Here is a 19,977-nt window from a genome sequence, read left to right as displayed (position 1 = left end):
TGCAATGTCGCTAATGCTTTTTGTCTCACAAGACTGACAGTCACGACTCTCAATACCTCCTTTCTGCTCCACCAGCCCCACCACTGCTGCGATACCTCTCTGCTTCAGGTGACCTCGATGTCCCACCAGGACTTCTCCTCCTACCAGAAGTTCCGCTCCGCGAACTTGAATCCTCTGGTAACCTGGCCGAGCGCGAAGAGTAGCGATCCCTCCCATCTCGATCCCTTTCCCTGTCCCTCTCGCTCCGGTCCCCCCTGTCAGAGCGGTCCCTCGGCTCTGGCGAACGATCGCGGTAGTCCCGACCTTCTCTCCGGTCCCGCCTCTCCCGCTCGCGTCTCTCCCTATCTCCATCCCTCTCTCTGTCCCTCTCTCGATCTCTCTCTCGACTACGATCCGAGTCTGGTGCGTGGCCCGATGACTCGCCATAATTGAGCGAGGGGGCAGGAGCTGGATAACCGTAGGTGCTGCTGGGGTTGGAAGCGCCAGGAGGGCCATACGATGGTCTTCCTCCGTAGCCACCACTGCTACCGTTCATTCCGCTAGCCGCGCGAGGACCAAGGCCAGGCGGAGGGGGAGCAGAAGATCCATAGCCATTGCCAGCCGGTCCGCTTGGAGGCGCTCCGTGACCATTAGTTGGGCCTCGAGCGCCAACGCCCCGAGCCATGAGCGTCCTTGGGTCTTCTCCCCGAGCTCTCCGTTCGTCAAACTCGGTGATGATCTCTCGCAGTCTCAGGTAACCAAGATGCATCTGTAAAAGACAGGAACAGGACCGAGGTCAGTCTCTGTGTTGCATTCTGCTTTAGCACTTGTCCACTTCACACTCACCCTTCCACCAAAGTGATCTGCCAGTCGTCGATCCGAGTCCAGGATGGACAAGTAGGCTCCACAGACGTCGCATACCCTGAGCTTCTGGTGTCCACTAGCTCCAGCGCTGTCACTGAGGATTTGCAGATCCCTCTCCCTCTCTGCCTTCTCCGCCCTCAGGGCTTCAGCCCTTTGCAGCTCCTTGAGCGACTCTTCCACCTCTCCTTGTTCTCCCAATCGTTCCACTTCTGCCATGGCATTGTTCATGGCCGTCTCGATTTCTGAGATGTCGTGCATCAGATTTGTGAATTTGGCCGTCTCCTCTGGCGTTTGGTCAATGCGGCGCTTGTTTGCTGCAATCTTGCGGTCAATATCAGCCATGAAGATGCGGATATTGTCCTCGTACTCTGCCTCGAATTGAGGATGTTCTTCTCCCTTCTGAAGAGCAGCCTTGAATTCATCCTTCAGACGAGCAGTGTGTGACTTTGGACATGTGCCCAGATCCACCTTTGTGTTGCTGAAGAGGTCGTGCGGACATGTTCCGCAAAGGAAGTTGCGGCAGACTTTGGCGTCTGTGAAGTGGAGTTGCTCAGTGGTGAGGCCCATGGCTACGGAGGTAGTGGAAGAGGGAAATGGTCAGAAACCTCGCTCTGCTCTCGATGCACGGCGTCTTTGGTCGCCTCGCTCTGTCGGCTATGATATTCACCCTCGGGGCCCATGAGCTTCTCCAGCTGGATCCTCTGAATCTCTGACTTGCGCCCCATCGTGACGGGGTATGGTAGCGCTCAGAGTAATTCCCCTACCTGGAAAACGAAGTTGCCGCCGCCTGCTTTGACAGTCTTGAGGTCTTTCTTGCGTCGGCTCAACGCTGGTGACTTTGCCTCGCCAGAGCTCAATGTAAAAGGAAGCTCTGCGATTCCTAGCAGAAGCAGCTCCTCTCCTGCAGAGAGATGGCTGGGCACCTACGGAGCAATACGAACTGCGCAGGCACAATGATCAGGGCTCGAGAAGGGGGAGAGTAAGAGGAAGTCGTAAAGACCGAGGTGAGGACCTCGCTCGTCTGTGTAGGAAGATGAGCAGGAAGACGCTTCCTACCTGTGCATCCGAGGAAGCGATCGAGCCACTGCCATGGACACTCGACCGCTCGGTCTTCCTCGTCTCCGTTCCGACCGTGGGCTCACAGCGCGCGCCTGCCTGCCTGCCTGCCTTGGCTTGCCTGCTTGCTCGGCGTCGGGGCGGGAGGCGTGGCTGGTTGACGGTCCTGTCCGATGTTCGGCCCATCCTTCGTAAGACGCCCTTCCCGCTCACCAATACCCACTTCTGCCAATACCTCCTTCACCCCTTGAGCATCACCTCTCCCCTTTTACATCCTCAAACATGTCAGACGAGGGAAAGTCATTCACGCTGCAGAGTGAGCATCGATGGACAGAGCCAGAGCAGGTCATCAGAGCTGAGGAAGATTGCAGGCGCAGAGGAGGGCAAAGAACGGCCTGGGGGTGGCACCGTACAGCGAGCCGCGTGGGGAGAATGGAGAAGCTCTAAGGGGGGCAATGAGATCAGAACTGGCGCCAAAGTGAGCAACGAGCCAGGGTGACTGACCTTACAGCCTTGCTTTCCCGATCATAGCCGCATCGTTCGATGCTCGGTTCCCCAACCAGGTGAGTGTGGTGTAAGACCAAATGTCGCTTCTGATCTCTCGCATCTCACGACTCACCCCTTTTATCCTTCTCTATCCAGAACCAAACAAAGCACTGCTGGCAAAAGTGAGCTCGTTGTGCCAACGCCATGCTGGGTTACGAGAAGCTCCCCTGCTGACCTGTCTTGACCTTTGTTTCGTCTTTCCTGCGATTAGCTACGTTGATTACTTCAAGTGCATCAACGCCAAGGGAGAGGAGTTTGCACCTTGCAAGCAGTTCTACCGAGCGTACCACTCGTTGTGCCCCAGTGAGTAGCAGATTTCAGAGCGAGGGGGAAATGTCCTTATTTTCCGTTACTTAATGATTTGCCTTCTTCTCCTTGCTCTCTCTTATAGACGAATGGGTGAGTCAAGAGATTGGCGAACGCTCAGAGCTCCTACCAGGTGCCTGAATTGACCCTGACCTCCCATGCTCTCCCTTCCTACACCCCCATCAGATCGCCAAGTGGGACGAGCAACGCGAGAACGATGCCTTCCCTCACTCCCTCGACCCGTAGATGCTCTATTGAGCTGACCGAAATTCAAGTCAGATAGTAATGAGAGGATCGGAGTAGATGGCTGTGGAAAGGGGCATCTACTATTCTGCAGGTGTAGATTGGGAGCGCACCCATCATCAATCGCAATCTTCCGCATATCTCAAAACGGCTCTCAAGGCCAGTCTGACGCTGCGGGATGTCATTGAGAAAATTCCCAAGGGAGAACGAGCCAGGAGCACAACAGGTACAAAGTATGTCATGGCAAGGAAGATGTACAGAGCAGAAGGAGGAGAGGCACTTTGAATCGGGAGATATGTGCAGGGAAAGACCTGTCCCCCTTCACCTCCGAGGATTGACCCGAGGCGTGGTGAGCGGAGGCACGCCATACGGTCCCAGAGGCCTTGGATCTCTCCTCACTGGCGAAACAGGAGCAGGCGCTGCTGGCGCCACCTTTGGCTTATCCGGCTGGGCGGGTGTATTGGCAGCAGGGGCTGCCGCTGGCGCTGGCGGAGGAGGCGCTGTTGCAGCAGCAGGCTTTGGTTCGATGGGCTTGACCTGACCAGCCTCCTTTGCGTGGGCTAGCCAGGCGTCTCGCATTGCTTGAGCACTGCCCGCGAACTACACGGCAGGGATGGATGGCGAGGAAAGAGCGAGTCAGCGACAGCAACCGGTTGAGCCCGTGCGTCGAGACGGTTTTTTTTTTTTTTTTTTTTTTCTACTTACTGAGTTCGCCATGGCTCCCCTGAACTGTTTAAGGTGGTCGTCGATACTGCTCTTGACCAAGTCCCGCGACATGGCAGCAAGTGTGGCTAGAAGAGCCTCGTGCTGACGACTCGTGGCTTCGATGATGCCCTGAGCAAGAGCAGCCACTGCTTGATCGCTAGCAGTCCTCTTTGCGGCCTCTTCCAGCCGCACTTCATTCAGTGCGGCAACGAGTGCTTCAATAGCCGTCTTGGGGTCGAGGATCTGCGCCTTTTGCGCTTCCACTTGTTCTTGGCGTACTTTCTCAGCCGCGAGCTGCAAGGCGGGAGTATGAGGCAGAGGCAGCCGGCGTCGTGCATTAGCAGCTGCGATTACACTCAAAGCTTGCACGCTCCACTCACCATTTCAGCCAGAGCATTGATGATCGCAGCGGAATGCTGTTGCTGAAGTGCCGTCATCTGCTCTTCTCGGGCCCTCTCTGCCGCTAGCCTTGCCGCCTCCTTCTCTGCCTCTCTCCTCTCCGCCTCGGCCTGCTTCAGCTTCTCCTGCTCCTCTTTGGCCTTGTGGTGCTTGAGCAGCTCTTCGATTGCAGTGGCCAAGACGGCCCCCCCTACTGCACCCATCGCGCCATGCTTGAGCGCATCTGCAAACTTGTGGGTGCCGCTGCTAGGTGCGTCTGCGTCTTCGTGGCGTCCGAGATCATGGAGCGCCTCTGTAAAGTGCCCTTCCTTCAGAGCTTGTAGAGCTTCTGTAAGCTTGCCTTCTTTGATGGCATCGAGAGCTTCGTTGGCGTGCGAGAGAGCCACAGGTACAGCTGCAACGGCAGCAGCACCAGCAGCAGCTGCCATCGCAGCCTCGGCAAACCCGACATGTGCCGCGTCGCCAGCGGTAGCCGCGCCGCCCACATTCTCAGCTGCCCCGCTCGGACCTGTAGCGGCCTCGGGCTTGTCCTTTCTGAGCTTGCTGAGGAGGTGTAACACCTCGTCGTACTTTCCTTCTTTCAAGGCATGTATGATCTCCTTTCCGTGCGCAAGTGACTCGAAGACTTTTGCAGCCTTGGGTCCGGCCATCTTCTCGATCACATTTTCGACTAAGCCTGCCGCCTCTCCCTCTTGCTGACCCTCATTGTTGGTTTGAACCGCTCCTACCTCGCCCTCTTGCTGATCGCCGGCTTCATGTTCTACCTTCTTCTCATGGTGGAAGATCTTCATCAAGGCAGCCAAAGCCGCCATGCCAGCCCCAGTCTTGGCCGCTTCTCTCACAATCTTTCTGATCTTTCCAGGATTCTTCTTGGCAGCGGCGTCGCCCAATTCTGATACAGCTTGCTCGGACAGAGGTGGTTCTGCTTCCTCGGCTGCAACGGCGTCGGCCGGGTTGACAGATCCTACATGACTCACCACCTCGTCGTGAGCGGCGTGCAAGGCGTGTACTCTTGCTGCATCGGCCTCTACGCCTGTCAGGCCCTCTCTATCGACGTCTTCGTCTACAGGAGCAACGGCGCCTGGAGGAGCCTTGAAGGGCCAAGATGCTGCAGGTGCTTCGTCTGCTGCCACAGTCTGAGGAGGAACACGGAATGGCCACTGGCCGTCCTGTGCTGCATTGGGAGCAGCTTGGCCGCTATGTTGTTGCCGCGTTGCGGAATCTACGACTGCATCGCGAGCTGCATTGACGTCGACGGATAGCTTCGATACTGCATCCGACAAAGTCTTCAGCTCCTTTTGCCGCTCCACCACGTCTTTTTCCAGCCACTCGTTGAGCTGGTTCAAGTAGCGAGCTATATCGTTCTGCTGCCGCTGTTGGCCCTGTCGAGCTTCCTCCATCTCCTTGAGGGCAGCTTGTAGAGCAATGAGCTCTGGATAGACCTTCGCCTGTAGATCGATCTCGACGACATCTTCCTTTGCTGCTTCACCTGCCACGGAGGGTGCTCTTGACACGTCCTTCGCAGGGACGGGCGGTTGATCCACCTCAGGATCTCCTCTGTTGCTGGTGACCTCTGGTGCGTCCTCCACAGTTGCAGCACGTGCCAGGATGGAACCTGAACGCTCCCCATCCTTCTCAAGCGCCTGTCTCACTCTTCTCCGCTCCTCCACCGCAGCTTGCATATCAAGTGTCGAAGGCGCAGCGTCATCTCCGGGCGCGACAATGTCACGCTCCTGCCAAACCGAAAGAGTCTCCAGTCCGTCAGGGTTGGCGATGCTCAGAGACTTTTGCGAATGGAGGGATCCCGTCTGGGTCTCTCTCAAAGTGTTGACGGGTGTGGCAGGAACACCATTTGCAGACGACCAATCCTTGGGCGGGAGAGTAAGCGCCGAGGCTCTACTCGCCTGCGAGGCAGGTCTCGAGACTCGAGCGGCTGTATCGGGGTAAGCGGTTGCATAGTCACTCAGAGCGACCGAGGCAGCGCTTGCGGGTCTCTTCGAGCTGAAGGCCTCATCGATAATCTGTGACGGTGCGCGGATGGAGCGTGCAGCTTCGTCAACACCAGCGATGCTCTGCGTCCGCGCTCTGTCCAGTAGCTCGTCAACAACGGACGCAATATGCTTGAGCTCGGCAGCAGATTCTGCCTCTTGATCTCGTGTGGCCGAGCCCTTTTCAGAGCGCTCAGACACCTCTTGCACAAGCTCCATGACGCGGTCCAGCTTTTCTTGTAGCTTGAGAAAGGAAGCGTCGCTGAGATCTGATCGACTTGGCAAGACGGGAGCACTATCGCTGAGCCGCTTGGCTAGTCCTCCGTCGCTGTGGCCCCCCGCTGATGAACCCTTCTGAACAGCTTCAATCTTGTCGCGCAGCTGGGAGAGGGACTCTTCGATGGCTCGGTCTCGTGAAGCTTGCGAGCGCCTCTCCTCATCCAGATAGCGGAGGACCTGGCTCACCTCCTCTTTGTTTGTGACAGGAGCGGCAATCTCTCGACTAGCGGCCGGACTGATGACTCTTCTCGATGAGGATGCTGCTGCGCGCTCGGCCTGGGTCGTAGTCTCTTCCACGACCGTCGACATGCGCTTGGCACTCTGCGAGACGACCGGACTAGGAGCAGCAGATGGGATCTGGGGCTGTACTGGTGGGCTTGGCGCATCTTGCACGACAGTCTTTCTCAGTGTGTCCTCCATGACAGAATCTCTAAAGACCTGAGCTGGTGTCTTGACGGCCGAGGTAACCTTCAGAACCTCTGGCGGCACAATCTGTCCGACTCGTATCTGGAGCGGCAGAACCCCTGCCGGGGGTGATCGATGTAAGCTTGTCAAGCGCTCAGGCAGCTCGACTCGCTCGTCAACTTCGCTTCGTGGTGGCCGTTGACTAGCAGAATCATCTGGGCACAGCTCATCACCGCCACCGAGTGTCAAAGCGCTTCCAGAAGGAAACCGTATCGAGATGTTGTCACTTGGGCGAGGGGATGCCGAGGGATATCGAGGGGCCACAAGAGCATCTGCACCTCCCCTCTCTCTCTTTCGAGCGGGCGGAAGAGGCCGACCTTGGCTGACAGGCGTCAGGGGCAGAGATCGATCTCTGGACGGCTCTGCAACGTATAGCAGACTACCCATAACCGGCCGTAGCGATTGAGCCTGTACACCCGCCTTGACTTGAGTCGCAAATGTCTTGGAGACGCTCTGAATTTGACCAAACTCTCCACTGACGGTGCCAGGATAGGGAGACAAGCTCGGATTCGTAGATGGCACCCGGCCCTGACTTTCGCGACCTTGCACAGAAGGCGCCGCCCAAGCCGCACCTATGCGCTGCAGCTGGGGATCCGAGGAGTGTGTCTGCTGGCCTTGCGAACGAGGCGACCTTGGAGACGTCTGCTTACTGGCTGATGGTGAGCGCGAGCGCGATCGAGTTGCGATTCTGGGAGACTGTTGCATCAGTGGCGTGGCTATAGGCGTTGAGGGTGAATGGCCAGTACGAGCCTCTGACAGGACATCTCGAGACGCGGCTACCCACTGAGCCCTTTCACGGATGCTGTCGACTGCCATCCGCTCTACTCCGTCCTCAAAGACGAATTGAAAAGGCTTCATACTAGCCAAGCCTTGCCCTCGAGCGGTCTGTAATGTGTCACCCTCTGTGGTACCCGAATGATCAACACTCGGTAAAGAGTGCACCTCTCGACACTTGCTGAGGTCCAAGACTATATTTTGGCGCCCACCTCCGCGAGGAATCCAGCTGAGTGCGAGAGAAGAGGGGAAGAGTAGCGCTTGTGCCCTCACCCATTCAGACTCTGGGCGATGAACATCGTAGTACCAGATCCGTCCTTCTTGTCGAGCCTTTGCAGCAGCGCCGACATCAAGCTCAGCCGTACCCCCGGTAGATCGATAGGAGAGCGACTGTGGACGGCTGACTCGACGTACCGGCGAGCTACTGAGCTCTCTGACCGGCGAACCGGGTCTGGGCGGCTCGGGGAGGAGATCTGCGATTGGGAGGGACAGACTGACCTGGCTACTTGGAGTTCGGGCCAATCGTTGCCCACCTTCTCCTCCGGGACCGGGACTGCTTTTGGTTCGAGAGTGGGCCAGAGCGCGAGGACGCGAAGACGTTGGGCTGCTGCCTCGCTCGTAGCCAGACGATGGACGACTCTTCGAGGTAGCTGCCTCATTGTGTGGCTCTCTCGATTGACCTTGCGGCCCTCGGGGATTCGTCAAAGCTCTTGCTGAGGGACTCGCCTTGCCAGCAGGACTGACGCTTCCCTGACTGGGCACTGGCGATGTGCCACATTGGTCAGAAGGTCGAAGAAGGCGAGGCCCTTTCACTGCTGAAGCGGAGTGAGCTGCATTGGTCTCGTTACGTCTGAAAGTCAACGGTCCCTCACTTCTAGAGCCTGGCTCAGCGGCGCTTTGCTCAAACATGGCTATGAGCTGCTTGGCTTTCGTAGGAGAAGAAGGCAGCGGGCGGACAGACTCTACAGGAGATTTTGCTTGCTGGCTTGCCTCTCCAACTGCTAGCGATGGGAAGAGACTGGTCGCCATAGTCTCATCTGTACCAGTCCTGGCTTCGAAGTGATGGCCCCCGCCTCGCGCCACTGGGTGACCACTCGACGCAGACGACCGGGTCCGTGCCGATGAGGCCAGTGAAGACGATGTACTTGAGCCATGCTTTGTATTGGTAGAAGGGATTGACATGTGCGTCGTCTCTGCTGCCGATACTGACGATGGAGTGCCCATCGACTCGAGAGCAGCCAAGACAGCTCTCTCTTCTTGCGCGATCTCGTCCTCACTCTCGGTCGCCGACTCATCGGATGACTCCCACGGGTTGATGAGCGCTACGAAGGGAGAGTCTCCAGATTCCGAGGGAGTTCCTGGGAGAACTCGTAGAGTCAAGCTGACTTCAGCGCAAGAGTCGTCGGGATGATCTGGGTGATGCTCGTCGGCACTGGAATCTTCGAGAGGGGCCTGTTGAGGCCGGTCAGAGGCGATGCTGTCCAATGGGGAAACCACAGCCGGGTCGATGCGCACAGGCGGGCTTGCTGGAGTCTCGGCAGCCTTCTGTGTGAAAGCGCTCTTGTTGCTCACCGCCTGAAGAGCCGCGGTTCGTAGTGCAGGAGGGCCGTTGGCGTGACTCCTGGGTCTCGGATGCCGTGCAGTGGGCGCCAGTGCCTGCGGCAGTATTAAGAACTCAGAAGAGACTGCATTGGCGGAATGTCTCAGGGCAACCTCTCGAGCGTGGGAGAGAGGCGTAGTGGTGGATACAGACTCCCCCTTGCTGGACTGTGAGCGCGTGGTGGAAAGGTCGGAGCCCAGGATGCGAGCCATGGCGTAGTCGTGCGTCGAGGGAGAGCAGTAGGGGTCAAGACATTGAGAGGTGAGGATGGGTGAGATAGCGGTTGATGTGAGAAGTAGATGTATGCTCAGCCAGTCTAGCTTTTCCGTGCCCCTGTCGCCCTGGCGTTGATTGCTTGTTGTTTGCTGCCGCCCTTGCGGCACGGCACCTCTTACGCGTCGATATTCTGCCCGCGTCCGCACGTTCAGAGCCCACCACACGCTCATCGAGCATCGCTCAGGCCACGCTTACCGTTGAGACAAATGGTCAGATCTGCCAGAAAGGAAATCTCTCGTTATAAGCGACGCTGCCTTCAGTCTCTCACCAGGTGTGTGTGTATCCAATGGATTGCGTGTATGTGACGTAGTGCTACAAGACAGGTCTGGAACGAGTCGAACGTTGGGAGGTACAAGAGAATGGCCCAGAGTCAATGGCGCATGAGCTTTCCCTAGATGGATACACCAGTGTGCTGGCAAGAGATGTTAACCTGCCCGCCGACATCCGAGAGCGGTGATTGTGTGCGTGTAGAGGCAGTGTAGCTTCCACTGTCAGTTCACTATGAGGCTTCCCGTAGAGTCGCACTCGAAGAGACCCATGCAGCAGTTTTCCTCGTCCTGCGGCTTGATTGCTGATCTTCCTTGGATCGGCATGGATCCACCGCCCGCGCTCGTCGTCGCCGATGTCAGTTCGCGCGTAGCACCCCGTCCAGCACAGGATCCCATTGTCCTGCCGTTCTGCTTGTCCGAGGAGCCAGCATCATTGCGTCTGTTGGCGGAACCAAGGATGGGATGCTGTTGCTGTTGCTGCAACTGTGGCTGCTGGTAGTGATAAGGCTGTCGAGGATGAGTATGCTGCGATGCAGGGCCCAGCTGATCGGTGCTATGGCCTGTTCGAGCTTCCTCCTGTACCCCCATCTGGCTGGGATACTGATACGTCGACCATTGGGTGACGGCCCACTCACCCCCGTGCGACGATGCCCTCGTCAGCTCGTGCTGATAAGAGGGTCTCGAAGGATACAGCTGCTGTCCACTGCTTCCAAGCGACGGGGCGACGTTCGCCATGGCGTACGGACTGTACCTAGGCGAGGTAGCAGAGGTAGCCGAGGTGGGCGTGTAGGAATAGCTCCTCTGAGATTGATAGGGCGTCGAGCCTGCTTGCGTAGATGGTGGGCCCATTCTTGTTAAGTCATTGTAGCTGGATGGATAGTATGCAGCAGAAGAAGAGGTGGACAAGGAGGAGTTGCCATCCACGCCTGGTGGCGGACCTACGACCAGGCCATAGGAAGACTGCAGGTTGAGGACCTGTTGCTCGAGTGAAGCCACAGTCTGCTGAAGCTCTGCGTTGCGCTGCGTCGTATGCAAGCAACTGTCACAATGAGTCTCGCCAGTGGCGGTGTCAGAGGTCGACGAATTGATGGTGCCTAGGTCATTCTGAGGACCCCGAACCTTGCGTTTGAGGTCGATGAGTTCTGCAGCTTGTCGCTTCACCGTCGCCTCAAGCTCGACGAGGTGAGCAGCCTTGCGTTCTCTGAAGGCTCTCTGTGTCTGAAGCTGACGACTAGGCTCCAAGGAGAGATTGGGCTTACGACCTCGAGTCATAAGAGGTAGCACGAGCTGTTCGGGACGAATCGTTAAGATGCGGCGGGTGGGAGTGAGTGGTGGCGGAGGCCAATGATCGAGTGAGCAGTGCTTGCTCAGGTGGCAGTGAGCTGCCGTGAAATCTGATGTTATTGCACGTTCATGGAGAGGATCGCAGCGGCAGTGAATAGGATGAAGAGAGTAATAGTAAGGATGGACAGTGGCAAGAAGTCCTTATGTAGCCTATTCGTGGGAATATTCTGGAGGAGATTGGCGGAAGGGTCCTGGGTGAAGAGGAGGTCGCACTGGTGCGGAAGAGATCGCGAGAAATGAGGGGCGTGGGGAGGGGAGATGAAGACAGTCTAAAGATGAAGTTACGAGGCGCCGTTGAAAGGCGTCGAAGCTGTCAAGTGCGGACTTGGGCGAGATGAAGCCTCGGCCAAGAGGGTGACGATGAGAGGGTGGATCACGGGGTGGGGCGGGGGGGGGGAGGCTCACCGCACGCCAGATCTCGTGTCTGTCTGAGCCGAGCAGCAAAGGAAGCCCAGGGCCGAAAGGCCGAGAATCTGGACGCCGGCCGTGGCGCTTAGGGACAGGAGGCGTTCCCACAAGGCACCTCGACGCAGCAGCAGATGCCGGCGGCGGCGTCACAATCAGCTCGACACTGGGACGTGCGAGCAATCGAAGACGGCAGATGAAACAGGTCTGGCAGAGGGCCCAGGCAGCTCCAAGCCCTCGAAGGAGATCAACAGCCAGCGATCAATCACTTCGATGATGGCTGGTGGGCTCCGATTTAAGACGCGCACAGAGCACAGTCGTCCCAATCGGCACTCTCGGCAGCCGCCATCGGTCTTCCTCTCCCACACTTCCTGATCACACTCGCACACATGAAGCGGCCCATTGTGGTACATTAAGATTTGCCAGCCTGCGTCTTACTCTTCTTCGATTTCCGCTCGGCCCAACAAACCGTCGAGCCGCTCCAACAGCCCATCTAGCTTACTCTCCAGACCGTCGGCTGCCCCGTTTGCCGCGTCCAGCTGAGCAAGCAGATCCTGAAGATCTTCTACATTGTCCATAGCAGCTTCATCCGCAACATCTTCCTCTTCATCTGCAGCCTCTTCGGAACGATGTGATAGCACTGCGTGGCTACCGTTCCCGTTCACCAGTCCGCGAGGGGTTCCATCGCCGGACACTTTGGTCTGCGCAGCGACAAGCGGCGCGACAAGAGCGCGATGATCATCCTGAAGGGAGCTAAGCATAGAAAGCATGTCCATCCCCTCGTCTTGAGCCTGTCGTTGTGAGCGTTGTGAGGTCGGCTTCGGGTCTCCATCGACGAGCGACACTGCCGTCCTGGGAGCGCCTGATTCGGAAGGCTGCGGTTTCTCTAGCGTTGGCGTGTCCAGATGATCAAAGTGCGCATGAGCTTGGTTAGCGGCGCCACTCTGCATATCTACGTCTGCGACGCTCCGTGACAGCTCTTGTGGCTGGGCTCTGCCGTTGACTTGCGCAGATGCGTTCCCAAGGGGCACTGGGAGGCCCCCCACTGGATCGTCTAGGTGTTTGATCCAGGCCCCAATCGCACCCAGATAGCCCTCATGTCTCAAGAAGAAAGCCCTCTTGGTGCCCTTTGACCAGAAGCGGATAGCATAACTGAGCGTAGAGATTGTCGCTTGATGACCCCGAATGAAGCAGCCACCAAAGTAGATTCGATCCAATTCGTACTTTTCAGCCGTCATGTGCGCAATTTGACCAATGTTGTTCGAGACTGCATACAGTAGAGATTTGCAGATATCCTGAGGGGAGAACTTCTTCTTACGACCTTCAGCTCCGCCCGAGCCACGAGCATCTCGGCGAAACACCTTGCCAAAGGACGACGCGATGGTCGACGACTTGAGGCCAAAGGCATTCAGAGCATTGGAATTGCCATAGACGTCTGATACCAGCATATCGACTGTAGAATTGTCCCCCTGTTCAGAGAGTTCGAGCATTTCTGCGCGGCCAAGAGAGACTATCAGCCTCTCCGCTTGAGCCCCTGGTGATCCTCTTTCTTCTACTCACCATCAAAGCTCTCGGCATCTGTCAACATGCTCAGTAGTCCCCACAATGTCCCTCCTCCCAAGCTCGTTCCGCTGACTCGCTCGAACTTGCCATAGTCGTCAACCTTGATGATACTGACTCCTGAACCAATGTTAACCAGAAGGCAAGGCAGTTTCGGCGTCGGATTCGACTCGAACATGGGCGCATAAAGGGGAGGGTTCGGCGATGGTCTGGGAAGGGGCTCATCTTGGCCAGGCGAAGAGGTCGGCGGTTGAGAGGGATCGGCTCTGCCAAGGCTCTTGTCAGGCAGAGGGCTGTGAAGGGCCGAGACCAGCTCATCACTGTACCAAAACACCTCGTCAGGTATCAATGTAATGAAGTTCAGACCCGTTATGAGACAGCCCATTTCATCTTCGCGCTGAACCTCAATGCCCAGCTCTGTCTCGAAGAGCTCGTAGTACATGTGAGCACCACCGCCGGTAGCCATGAGCTTGACCGCCTTTCTCATCTCTTGGATGGTGACATTGTTTGCTTTGGCCGAAGATTCGATCAGCTCTCGAAGAAAGTCAACGCAAGACTCGATGTCAGACGTCTCGAATTTGATAAAATTTAGTCTTCCTCCAGGTATATTCGGCGGCAAAGACCTCTGCTTCAAGAGCGAAGACCTCATCGCCCTCATGGCGGAATCCTGATGATGCGGTATCCTCGCATGGTCGCTGAGAATCGCCGAAGGGGTAAGAGTCCCACTCGGCTGCGAATGGTTGGGATAGTCTGGCGACCTAGGTGGAGGCGGACGACTTCCCCCAGTGGATGATTGACGAGAGCGGGGGCCAGTGCCGCTTCCACTTGCGACAGCAGCAGAGTGGCCCAGGTAGGAGGAGGAAAGAGAAGAGCTCGAGGTGGAAGGAGCCAGATGAGGAGTCGAGGTCGGGGGAACCGCTACTGATTCTGCAGGAGTCGCATCATTTGACGAGTGTCTAGATCGAGTAAAGTATACCACTTTGGCCAGTGACCCGCCGACATCTACTGCAATGTGGGACACGAATTCGACGTGATTCGGGAGGTAGATGTCTCTGCTGTCCCTCTGGTCAGGGTGTGATGCATCGTCATCGTCGAGGATCTTTGCATCTGTAGTGTCTACATTTACCGGGAGTGGGACCGGAGCTTGCGGCGTGGAAGAAGAAGACATGGAAGGATGCTGAACGGAGAGTGGCGAGGTCTGAGCCTGTGAGCAAACCACCTCTCAGAACGAGACCCGGAAACACCTCGGGCGATGGTGAAGTGCCCTTGGCTTTAGGATTGAGGAGTTCGAGTGAGGAGGGAAGAGAAAGGTCAGCTTAGGACGCAGCTGATTCGTGTACGGAGTGCGGAGAGGCCGTCTGAAAGTCTGTGCGGCTTTAGGGGGGCGGAGACAGTGTGGGGCAGCAGCAGTGCAGTTCGGAGCCGAAGGGTGCACCAGCGATCGGACCACCTCCGTCTGGGAAGGATACAGCCGCCTCTCACCTGCCCAGCACCAACGCCTCACAGGAAAGATCAGCCGGAGAGCCGCATCACCATGCTCTTTGGATTCACACTGTTATGCCTGGTGGGCGCAGTGCTCACAGCAGCGGCTGAGCCCAAGTCGTATACACTCTTCCATCGCCTTTACTCGCCCACCTCCCCTTCGGCTTCCTCGAGCTGGTCCACCAGGGGAAGCATCGAGGTTGGCTTCGATGGCCCCTTTGCTACCACTGCTGATCTACAGTCTGTCGAGAAGCTGTCGACTTTCATTGAGAGTCATTCAGTCCAGAAGGATGCAGACTCGCTCTACCAGGTCGCCCTGGTTCAGGGCTCACAAGAAGCGAGCGCATTGCCCAAGAGCGTCATTGGTTTTCCAGGACAGGTAGTGGCTGTGAGAGCTGTGAGTAGACTGTGAAAGACCCGCCGGTGGTCCGATATGAGAGCTCTGACATGACCGTTCTGTCCTCCATAGTGTCTTCTTGATGCCCTCATCCCCGGCTCTTACGCCTTTGATGTTCTGGGCCTCACACTCTCTTCCAACTCAAGTAAAGCCTTTGTGCACTCCTTCAACTACGACGTTGTTGGCATCACAAGGGGCGCCGATGGCTGCCCGAGGCTGCCCATCCCAAGAAAGGGAGGCAGTGCTGGCAGCAAGGAAGTCGTGACAAAGGTCAGCCTTGGAGCACCGGAAGTGGTCGAGGCGCCCAGGCTCAGGACTCCCCCCAGGCCCAGGGCTGACGGAGCTACAGGTGCGGAGCCACCGCCGAAGGAAAAGAGCTTCCTGGAGAAGTACTGGTACTGTGAGTATACGTAATGGTCGCGTGATCTTGATGCGAACAAAGACTGATCATGCAATCTCCTCGGACCTATCAGACATTCTGCCTGTACTGGTCCTGCTGGCACTTCCTTCCGATGGAGGTGGTGGAGGAGAAGCTCCTCCCGCTTCTGCTGGAGCTCGGAGAATTAGATAGACTGAGGAGAGATGGGGAAGGTCCACTGTGTAGAGCATTCGTGACAAATAGAAAGGCTTCTCAACTATCGCACCATTGTCTGCCTGTTACCACTGACGTCCCTCACTTCTCATAATTGTAGCGCACATGCTCAGGCGGCGCACTTCATGCTGCATTTCTCCCTGTGGTTCCTCAAAACATGTGATTGTATTGAGGTGCTGGATCAGTGCCGCTCGGGCAAGACATATGGTGTACAATGGGAGGTCAAACAAAAGCTAGTGAAACAAGTGCCGAATAGATCGTCGGACAAGTTTACTTGGCGTATGACCAGACACCGCGGAGGACTGTTGCAATGCGGCAGAGGAGAGTAGGGTGGTATGGTCAGCGAAGGTGTCCCGGCGGTTAGAGCATCTAGATTGGAAGCGGACGCCTAGTTTGCAAGTCGACTCTTTCCCAACGTCACGAGGAGGACGAGCGCAGTGCGTTCCTAACCCTTCACCACCCGCACCTCCCCACATCTCTTCCCCAGCTCATCCAGCACTTCCCATCATCCTCTGATAGACGAGGTATTTCGAACCGATCTGACACTCAATAGTCCACTGAAAAGGACCACCGAGTTCTTAAACGGCACTCCCTCGCATGGAGAGTTCATCTCCGCGTCCATAGAAAAACGTCTGGCAGGAAGGGAGCCGAAGCCCCCTCGCCTGTCCATAGTTTGGAATCCTGCTCATCGATGTGGAAGTGAGCATCAAAGGCAGACTGTCTGGAGCGGTTTGTTTGTCCGAAGATAGGCTTGCTGAATGCTCTTCGGAGCAGTGTGCTAGCAGCGTCCTCTCTCGGGACATTGCTGCGTTGTCCCGTCCCAGCTTCTCCAAAGCCTGCCGTCTTTCTTCACTGCTGCTCCCAAACACTAGGAATCATCTGCGCAAAGGATACTCACGACCCTCCTTGGTAGCCAGCCTGTTGAGCGAGTCGTCTCCCTCTCCAGCTCGTCGCACGTAACCGGACAGAGGGAAGATGGTCGAGGATCCCTGGATCAGTCGGCCGTTCTCGTCGACGTCACCGACGGCGATCTGAACCGAGGCGTGGTCCTTGGACTCGATGATTCGGCCAGTGGCAGCGCACTTTCGTGGCACGTAGAGGTCGACGAGGTCACCCTAAGAGGAGAAGAGATAGGGAGGATATGTCAGCCCCTCACATTTCAATGATTACTGGCTGTGGAGTGACTCAATCAAATCCAGACTTCCAGCGGTCTGCTTGCACATCTCTTTCCCCCGTAGTGAAATCGTCGTGGCTAGTCCCATCACTGCCTTCTTTGCTACCACTCCTTCGCTAGGTGCCTCTTCCCCAGCTCCGATGCCACCCGACGCTCCATCCATCGTCTTTGACCATCTGTAATCTTCTGATATTCACGTTAACGTTCTCCATTGTGTATGACGAGGTTGTGTGGGTGTTGTGTAAGGTTGATGTGAGGTGTGCTACGTGGTGAGATCCGTGTGAGAAGGCGAGGGAGGGGCGCCTGGCAAGTTTTCGCGCCCGAGGGAGTTGCTCCGGCTGCGCCATGTCCAGTGCTTACGTAAACGCGCATTGGCCGCCGACTGTGCGAGGCCCAGTCTCATTCCGTTCCGATCGGCCGGCGCCCCCAGCGGAGTCAGAAACCGTAATCTGATGGGGGACTTGCCAGGTTACGCCTCGCTTCGAGTCAGTTTGTGCTGCCCGAGCCCCCCGGCCCTCCTCCTGTCCCGCTTCATCCGCTTTCCCACCTTTGCCTCTATACCCACATTGTATTCCAAGATGATCTCAACATACAACAATCCCTACTATTTTGCCTCTTCACCCACCTCAGCCAGCCTAGACCGCACCTCTGGCTCAGCCTCGGCTTCGCACTCGGCCTCGCATTCCAGCTCTTCCGGCAAGCGGCCCAGCAGCGAGCGTGGTGCTTCGATTAGCTCCTTGGGCTCCAGCTCGGGCGAAGAGGATGTGACTGAGGAAGAAGGAAGTCCAGATATCGAAGATATCCTGAGTCCACCCAGATCCATGAGCGGAGCTAGACAAGCCGGTATGGGGCCAGGTTCACGACTCACAAAGCCAAGCTCCCCAGCTGGCGGGCTTGCAAGGGCACTAGCACGCACCGATCGGCCACCACGTATCGACGACCTCTTCGCGGAGCTTCCCTCTGCAGGAACATCCTCGATGGGGGCACACAATAACAAGCGTCGAAGAGTGTGCGCTGAACCAAATTGCTGCCAGAAGGGTCTACGAGGCGAGGCGAGTTCGAAAGTTGCCGCGGCTGGCGCTGCAGCTTTGGCTGTTCGAGAGCAAGAGGTCAGCAAGACTTTTCAGGACCTCTTTTGGAAGAGGCAGATGTGGCTCATGGAACATCGCGATGCAGATGGGGAGAGCCATTGCTCTGACGAGTCCTCTGATGAGGCAGATTCGGCTCAGAATGAGGCACAGGATGCGGATAAACAAGGAAAGATGGGAACAGAGGGCCATTCGAAGCGGCGACAGGGCAAGAAGAGGTCTCGCAGCCGCCACGACGATGTTCTTCGTACAGCTGGCGCAGGCCTCCCTCTCGCACGAGTCAAGAGGGCAATGAAGAGCGCTGACGAAGAGATCAAGGTGAGTCCGCTGGATCGGTCGCAGCAGCTTCCGAATCTCTCTCGCTTGATCTGACCGGTCCTCCCTCCACTGTGCCTGGACAGATGATCTCTCATGAGTCGCCATCGCTCCTCTCGAGGCTGTGTACGGTTCTCATCTCTGACATCTCGGTACGAGCAGGTCGCAGTGCTCTGACCAATGGCAGGAGGACGATCACCTGTAATGATCTCCGAGAGGTGACAGTTGGAAAGGGCGAAGGAGCCGGCGACGAGTGGGAATTTCTGAGGGACTGCGTAGAGGGCGAGGGCAGAGTCGAGTGAGATGCATTCGAAGTATCGCTGTGTGTACACCTTTGCCCTGTCAATGTCATGCTCATTGGGACCAAGCCCGAAGATTCCCAGTGGATATAGCTTACTGTCTCAGAAGACCCACCCCACTTCGGGCTCAAGGCCGAATGTGTCCCAAAACTGCCTTCCATCGAGCGCTTTACTCTTTCCCCCACTCATCTCGAACATCACCTCGGCGCTGCGAGGGAGTGCCCTGGCTGGACTGCCGGGCTCGCTCAGAAGCTCGCGGACGATCCTAGGAGCCGGTCCTTGAGGAGCGTGATCCCTGCCCGCTTCGCCTGCTGTGCCGAATTGCGCTGCGAGATCCCAGATGTCGCTGAGATGGAGGAGAAGGCCATCGAAGACCATTGATGGTCAGCGATGCACTCTTGATCTGCTCGTTGCGCCCACCATTCAACTCACTAGATCCTGCCATTGGTCAGGATCCACCTCTTGTCCACTGCCTTTTCGATGCCTCCATGCGCAGCAACGATTCCCCTAGCCACGTCCCTCCCATGAATCAAATGCACACTTGCCAAGCCCCTGTACGCATCCTTGTTGTCGGGCAAGCGAGACATGTAGTTCCTGACGGAGCGTCCGTGACCCCAGAGGCCACAGAGAAGGAGAACCGTCGTGCCGATGGGCTTCGAGCGGATCTTGTTCGAGGGGCAAGAGTAGGACAGTAGCTCGTTCTCTGCCAAGGCTCGAGGGAGAGGCATCACTTCCGAGGAATTGTCCGTCCAGGGCGAAGGACGAGGCTTTGGCTTGTGGTCGTGGTGATGCTTCTTCTTCTTCTTGTGGGACGAGTCCGTAGCCGTCTCCTCGGTAAAGGTTGGTCCATTGTCGTAGACGCCCGTACTGCCAAGCAAGATGAATTTGGTGTCTAAATCCTCGATACTCCTCAGCCTCGGTTTCTCGTCCACCGTTTGCTGCGCTTGCTTCTCAACCCTACTGGTCAAATAGCCCCTGATCAAACGCTCGACTGCCTTCTCATCGTAGAATGGAAAGATGATGAGGACCGTCTTTGCATCCGGCAAGATCTTGTACGCCTCTGCATCGTCGCTTTCTGGATCAAAGGTCCATGGGATGGTACCATTTCCCCCCGCACGAGTGGTGGAAATGCAGCGCAGGCCGGCTTCGGCAGCATGGGGGAGGACGAAGGAGCCAGTCCAGCCTGAGCCGAGGCAGAGGAGGTCTACCTCGGTAGGGAAGGCGAGGTGAGAAGAGGAGGAAGACGAGGGTAATTCGCCCAGCAGGGCGGTCAGAGATGGGAGGCAGTCGAAGAGCGACATGCTATGGTGTGAAGACGGTGACGGCAAGGGTGAGATGAATCACTCCAGGAAAGTGCGTGAGGTAAAAAGCTGACCACTCATGGCTCAAAGCTCGGTGGGGCGCAGAATGTGGAGAAGGAGGGCGAGGCAACGGAAGAGGGCTTTGCGAAACCGTTGCCCCCACGTCGCGTTGCGCGCTCGGCAGATCGGTTTATCCACTTCCGTCGCAGACGCCGGCGACTGCTCACTCCTACCCATCTCTCCATACTTCACCATTCTTGAAAGTCAAATT

General features: G+C 57.0%; 8 protein-coding genes across 8 annotated transcripts; 2 read left to right on the top strand and 6 right to left on the bottom strand.

Moving 5' to 3' along the window:
• Nucleotides 1–49: 49 nt before the first annotated feature.
• BCV69DRAFT_265051 (LUC7-domain-containing protein) lies at nucleotides 50–1,904 on the bottom strand (the record flags this gene model as incomplete). The annotated part of the gene is made up of 4 exons (XM_025490770.1): nucleotides 1,511–1,904; nucleotides 826–1,412; nucleotides 556–748; nucleotides 50–399 (listed from the first exon to the last, which is right to left on the bottom strand). The coding sequence occupies exons 1-4, from the start codon at nucleotides 1,566–1,568 to the stop codon at nucleotides 50–52; spliced, it is 1,188 nt and encodes a 395-aa protein (XP_025350943.1). The 5' UTR covers nucleotides 1,569–1,904.
• A 277-nt stretch (nucleotides 1,905–2,181) lies between these two features.
• On the top strand, nucleotides 2,182–2,997 carry BCV69DRAFT_244558 (putative COX12-cytochrome-c oxidase, subunit VIB; the record flags this gene model as incomplete). The annotated part of the gene is made up of 6 exons (XM_025490118.1): nucleotides 2,182–2,215; nucleotides 2,431–2,462; nucleotides 2,542–2,567; nucleotides 2,657–2,748; nucleotides 2,837–2,844; nucleotides 2,938–2,997. 6 exons carry the CDS (start codon nucleotides 2,182–2,184, stop codon nucleotides 2,995–2,997), a joined length of 252 nt encoding a protein of 83 aa, XP_025350942.1.
• Nucleotides 2,998–3,834: 837 nt separating this feature from the next.
• BCV69DRAFT_10211 (hypothetical protein) lies at nucleotides 3,835–9,811 on the bottom strand. The gene has a single exon (XM_025489019.1). It carries the CDS (start codon nucleotides 9,648–9,650, stop codon nucleotides 4,056–4,058), a length of 5,595 nt encoding a protein of 1,864 aa, XP_025350941.1. The 5' UTR covers nucleotides 9,651–9,811; the 3' UTR covers nucleotides 3,835–4,055.
• A 121-nt stretch (nucleotides 9,812–9,932) lies between these two features.
• BCV69DRAFT_279697 (hypothetical protein) lies at nucleotides 9,933–11,405 on the bottom strand. The gene has a single exon (XM_025491343.1). It carries the CDS (start codon nucleotides 11,019–11,021, stop codon nucleotides 9,972–9,974), a length of 1,050 nt encoding a protein of 349 aa, XP_025350940.1. The 5' UTR covers nucleotides 11,022–11,405; the 3' UTR covers nucleotides 9,933–9,971.
• A 412-nt stretch (nucleotides 11,406–11,817) lies between these two features.
• Nucleotides 11,818–14,398, bottom strand: BCV69DRAFT_279696 (fumble-domain-containing protein). The gene is made up of 2 exons (XM_025491342.1): nucleotides 13,059–14,398; nucleotides 11,818–12,990 (listed from the first exon to the last, which is right to left on the bottom strand). The coding sequence occupies exons 1-2, from the start codon at nucleotides 14,224–14,226 to the stop codon at nucleotides 11,933–11,935; spliced, it is 2,226 nt and encodes a 741-aa protein (XP_025350939.1). The 5' UTR covers nucleotides 14,227–14,398; the 3' UTR covers nucleotides 11,818–11,932.
• Nucleotides 14,399–14,557: 159 nt separating this feature from the next.
• On the top strand, nucleotides 14,558–15,559 carry BCV69DRAFT_309650 (hypothetical protein). Its single transcript, XM_025494732.1, has 3 exons — nucleotides 14,558–14,937; nucleotides 15,010–15,337; nucleotides 15,411–15,559. Exons 1-3 carry the CDS (start codon nucleotides 14,593–14,595, stop codon nucleotides 15,506–15,508), a joined length of 771 nt encoding a protein of 256 aa, XP_025350938.1. The 5' UTR covers nucleotides 14,558–14,592; the 3' UTR covers nucleotides 15,509–15,559.
• A 215-nt stretch (nucleotides 15,560–15,774) lies between these two features.
• BCV69DRAFT_288881 (putative 40s ribosomal protein s21) lies at nucleotides 15,775–16,975 on the bottom strand. The gene is made up of 3 exons (XM_025493648.1): nucleotides 16,901–16,975; nucleotides 16,428–16,644; nucleotides 15,775–15,831 (listed from the first exon to the last, which is right to left on the bottom strand). Exons 1-3 carry the CDS (start codon nucleotides 16,913–16,915, stop codon nucleotides 15,800–15,802), a joined length of 264 nt encoding a protein of 87 aa, XP_025350937.1. The 5' UTR covers nucleotides 16,916–16,975; the 3' UTR covers nucleotides 15,775–15,799.
• A 285-nt stretch (nucleotides 16,976–17,260) lies between these two features.
• Nucleotides 17,261–19,746, bottom strand: BCV69DRAFT_291770 (hypothetical protein). The gene is made up of 6 exons (XM_025493766.1): nucleotides 18,838–19,746; nucleotides 18,521–18,751; nucleotides 18,306–18,445; nucleotides 18,165–18,228; nucleotides 17,620–17,663; nucleotides 17,261–17,471 (listed from the first exon to the last, which is right to left on the bottom strand). Exons 1-6 carry the CDS (start codon nucleotides 19,704–19,706, stop codon nucleotides 17,308–17,310), a joined length of 1,512 nt encoding a protein of 503 aa, XP_025350936.1. The 5' UTR covers nucleotides 19,707–19,746; the 3' UTR covers nucleotides 17,261–17,307.
• Between the last annotated feature and the right edge of the window lie 231 nt (nucleotides 19,747–19,977).

The sequence above is a fragment of the Pseudomicrostroma glucosiphilum genome (assembly GCF_003144135.1).
Source record: "Pseudomicrostroma glucosiphilum strain MCA 4718 unplaced genomic scaffold BCV69scaffold_1, whole genome shotgun sequence".
Taxonomy (NCBI): Eukaryota; Fungi; Basidiomycota; class Exobasidiomycetes; order Microstromatales; family Microstromataceae; genus Microstroma; species Microstroma glucosiphilum.
Note: the sequence above shows the minus strand (reverse complement) of the source record. Positions and strands in the feature narration are given on the sequence as shown.

Coding starts and splice junctions, on each gene's coding strand:
- BCV69DRAFT_10211 (XM_025489019.1), bottom strand. CDS start 9,650: ATGAGCGTGTGGTGGGCTCTGAACGTGCGGACGCGGGCAGAATATCGA.
- BCV69DRAFT_279697 (XM_025491343.1), bottom strand. CDS start 11,021: ATGACTCGAGGTCGTAAGCCCAATCTCTCCTTGGAGCCTAGTCGTCAG.
- BCV69DRAFT_279696 (XM_025491342.1), bottom strand. CDS start 14,226: ATGTCTTCTTCTTCCACGCCGCAAGCTCCGGTCCCACTCCCGGTAAAT. Junction 12,991..13,058: donor AGATGCCGAGAGCTTTGATG/GTGAGTAGAAGA, acceptor TTGGCCGCGCAG/AAATGCTCGAACTCTCTGAA.
- BCV69DRAFT_309650 (XM_025494732.1), top strand. CDS start 14,593: ATGCTCTTTGGATTCACACTGTTATGCCTGGTGGGCGCAGTGCTCACA. Junction 14,938..15,009: donor AGGTAGTGGCTGTGAGAGCT/GTGAGTAGACTG, acceptor TGTCCTCCATAG/TGTCTTCTTGATGCCCTCAT. Junction 15,338..15,410: donor CCTGGAGAAGTACTGGTACT/GTGAGTATACGT, acceptor CGGACCTATCAG/ACATTCTGCCTGTACTGGTC.
- BCV69DRAFT_288881 (XM_025493648.1), bottom strand. Junction 15,832..16,427: donor GCTGGCTACCAAGGAGGGTC/GTGAGTATCCTT, acceptor GCATTGCAACAG/TCCTCCGCGGTGTCTGGTCA.
- BCV69DRAFT_291770 (XM_025493766.1), bottom strand. CDS start 19,706: ATGTCGCTCTTCGACTGCCTCCCATCTCTGACCGCCCTGCTGGGCGAA. Junction 18,752..18,837: donor CTGACCAATGGCAGGATCTA/GTGAGTTGAATG, acceptor CCTCCATCTCAG/CGACATCTGGGATCTCGCAG. Junction 18,446..18,520: donor GGCCTTGAGCCCGAAGTGGG/GTGGGTCTTCTG, acceptor TGACATTGACAG/GGCAAAGGTGTACACACAGC.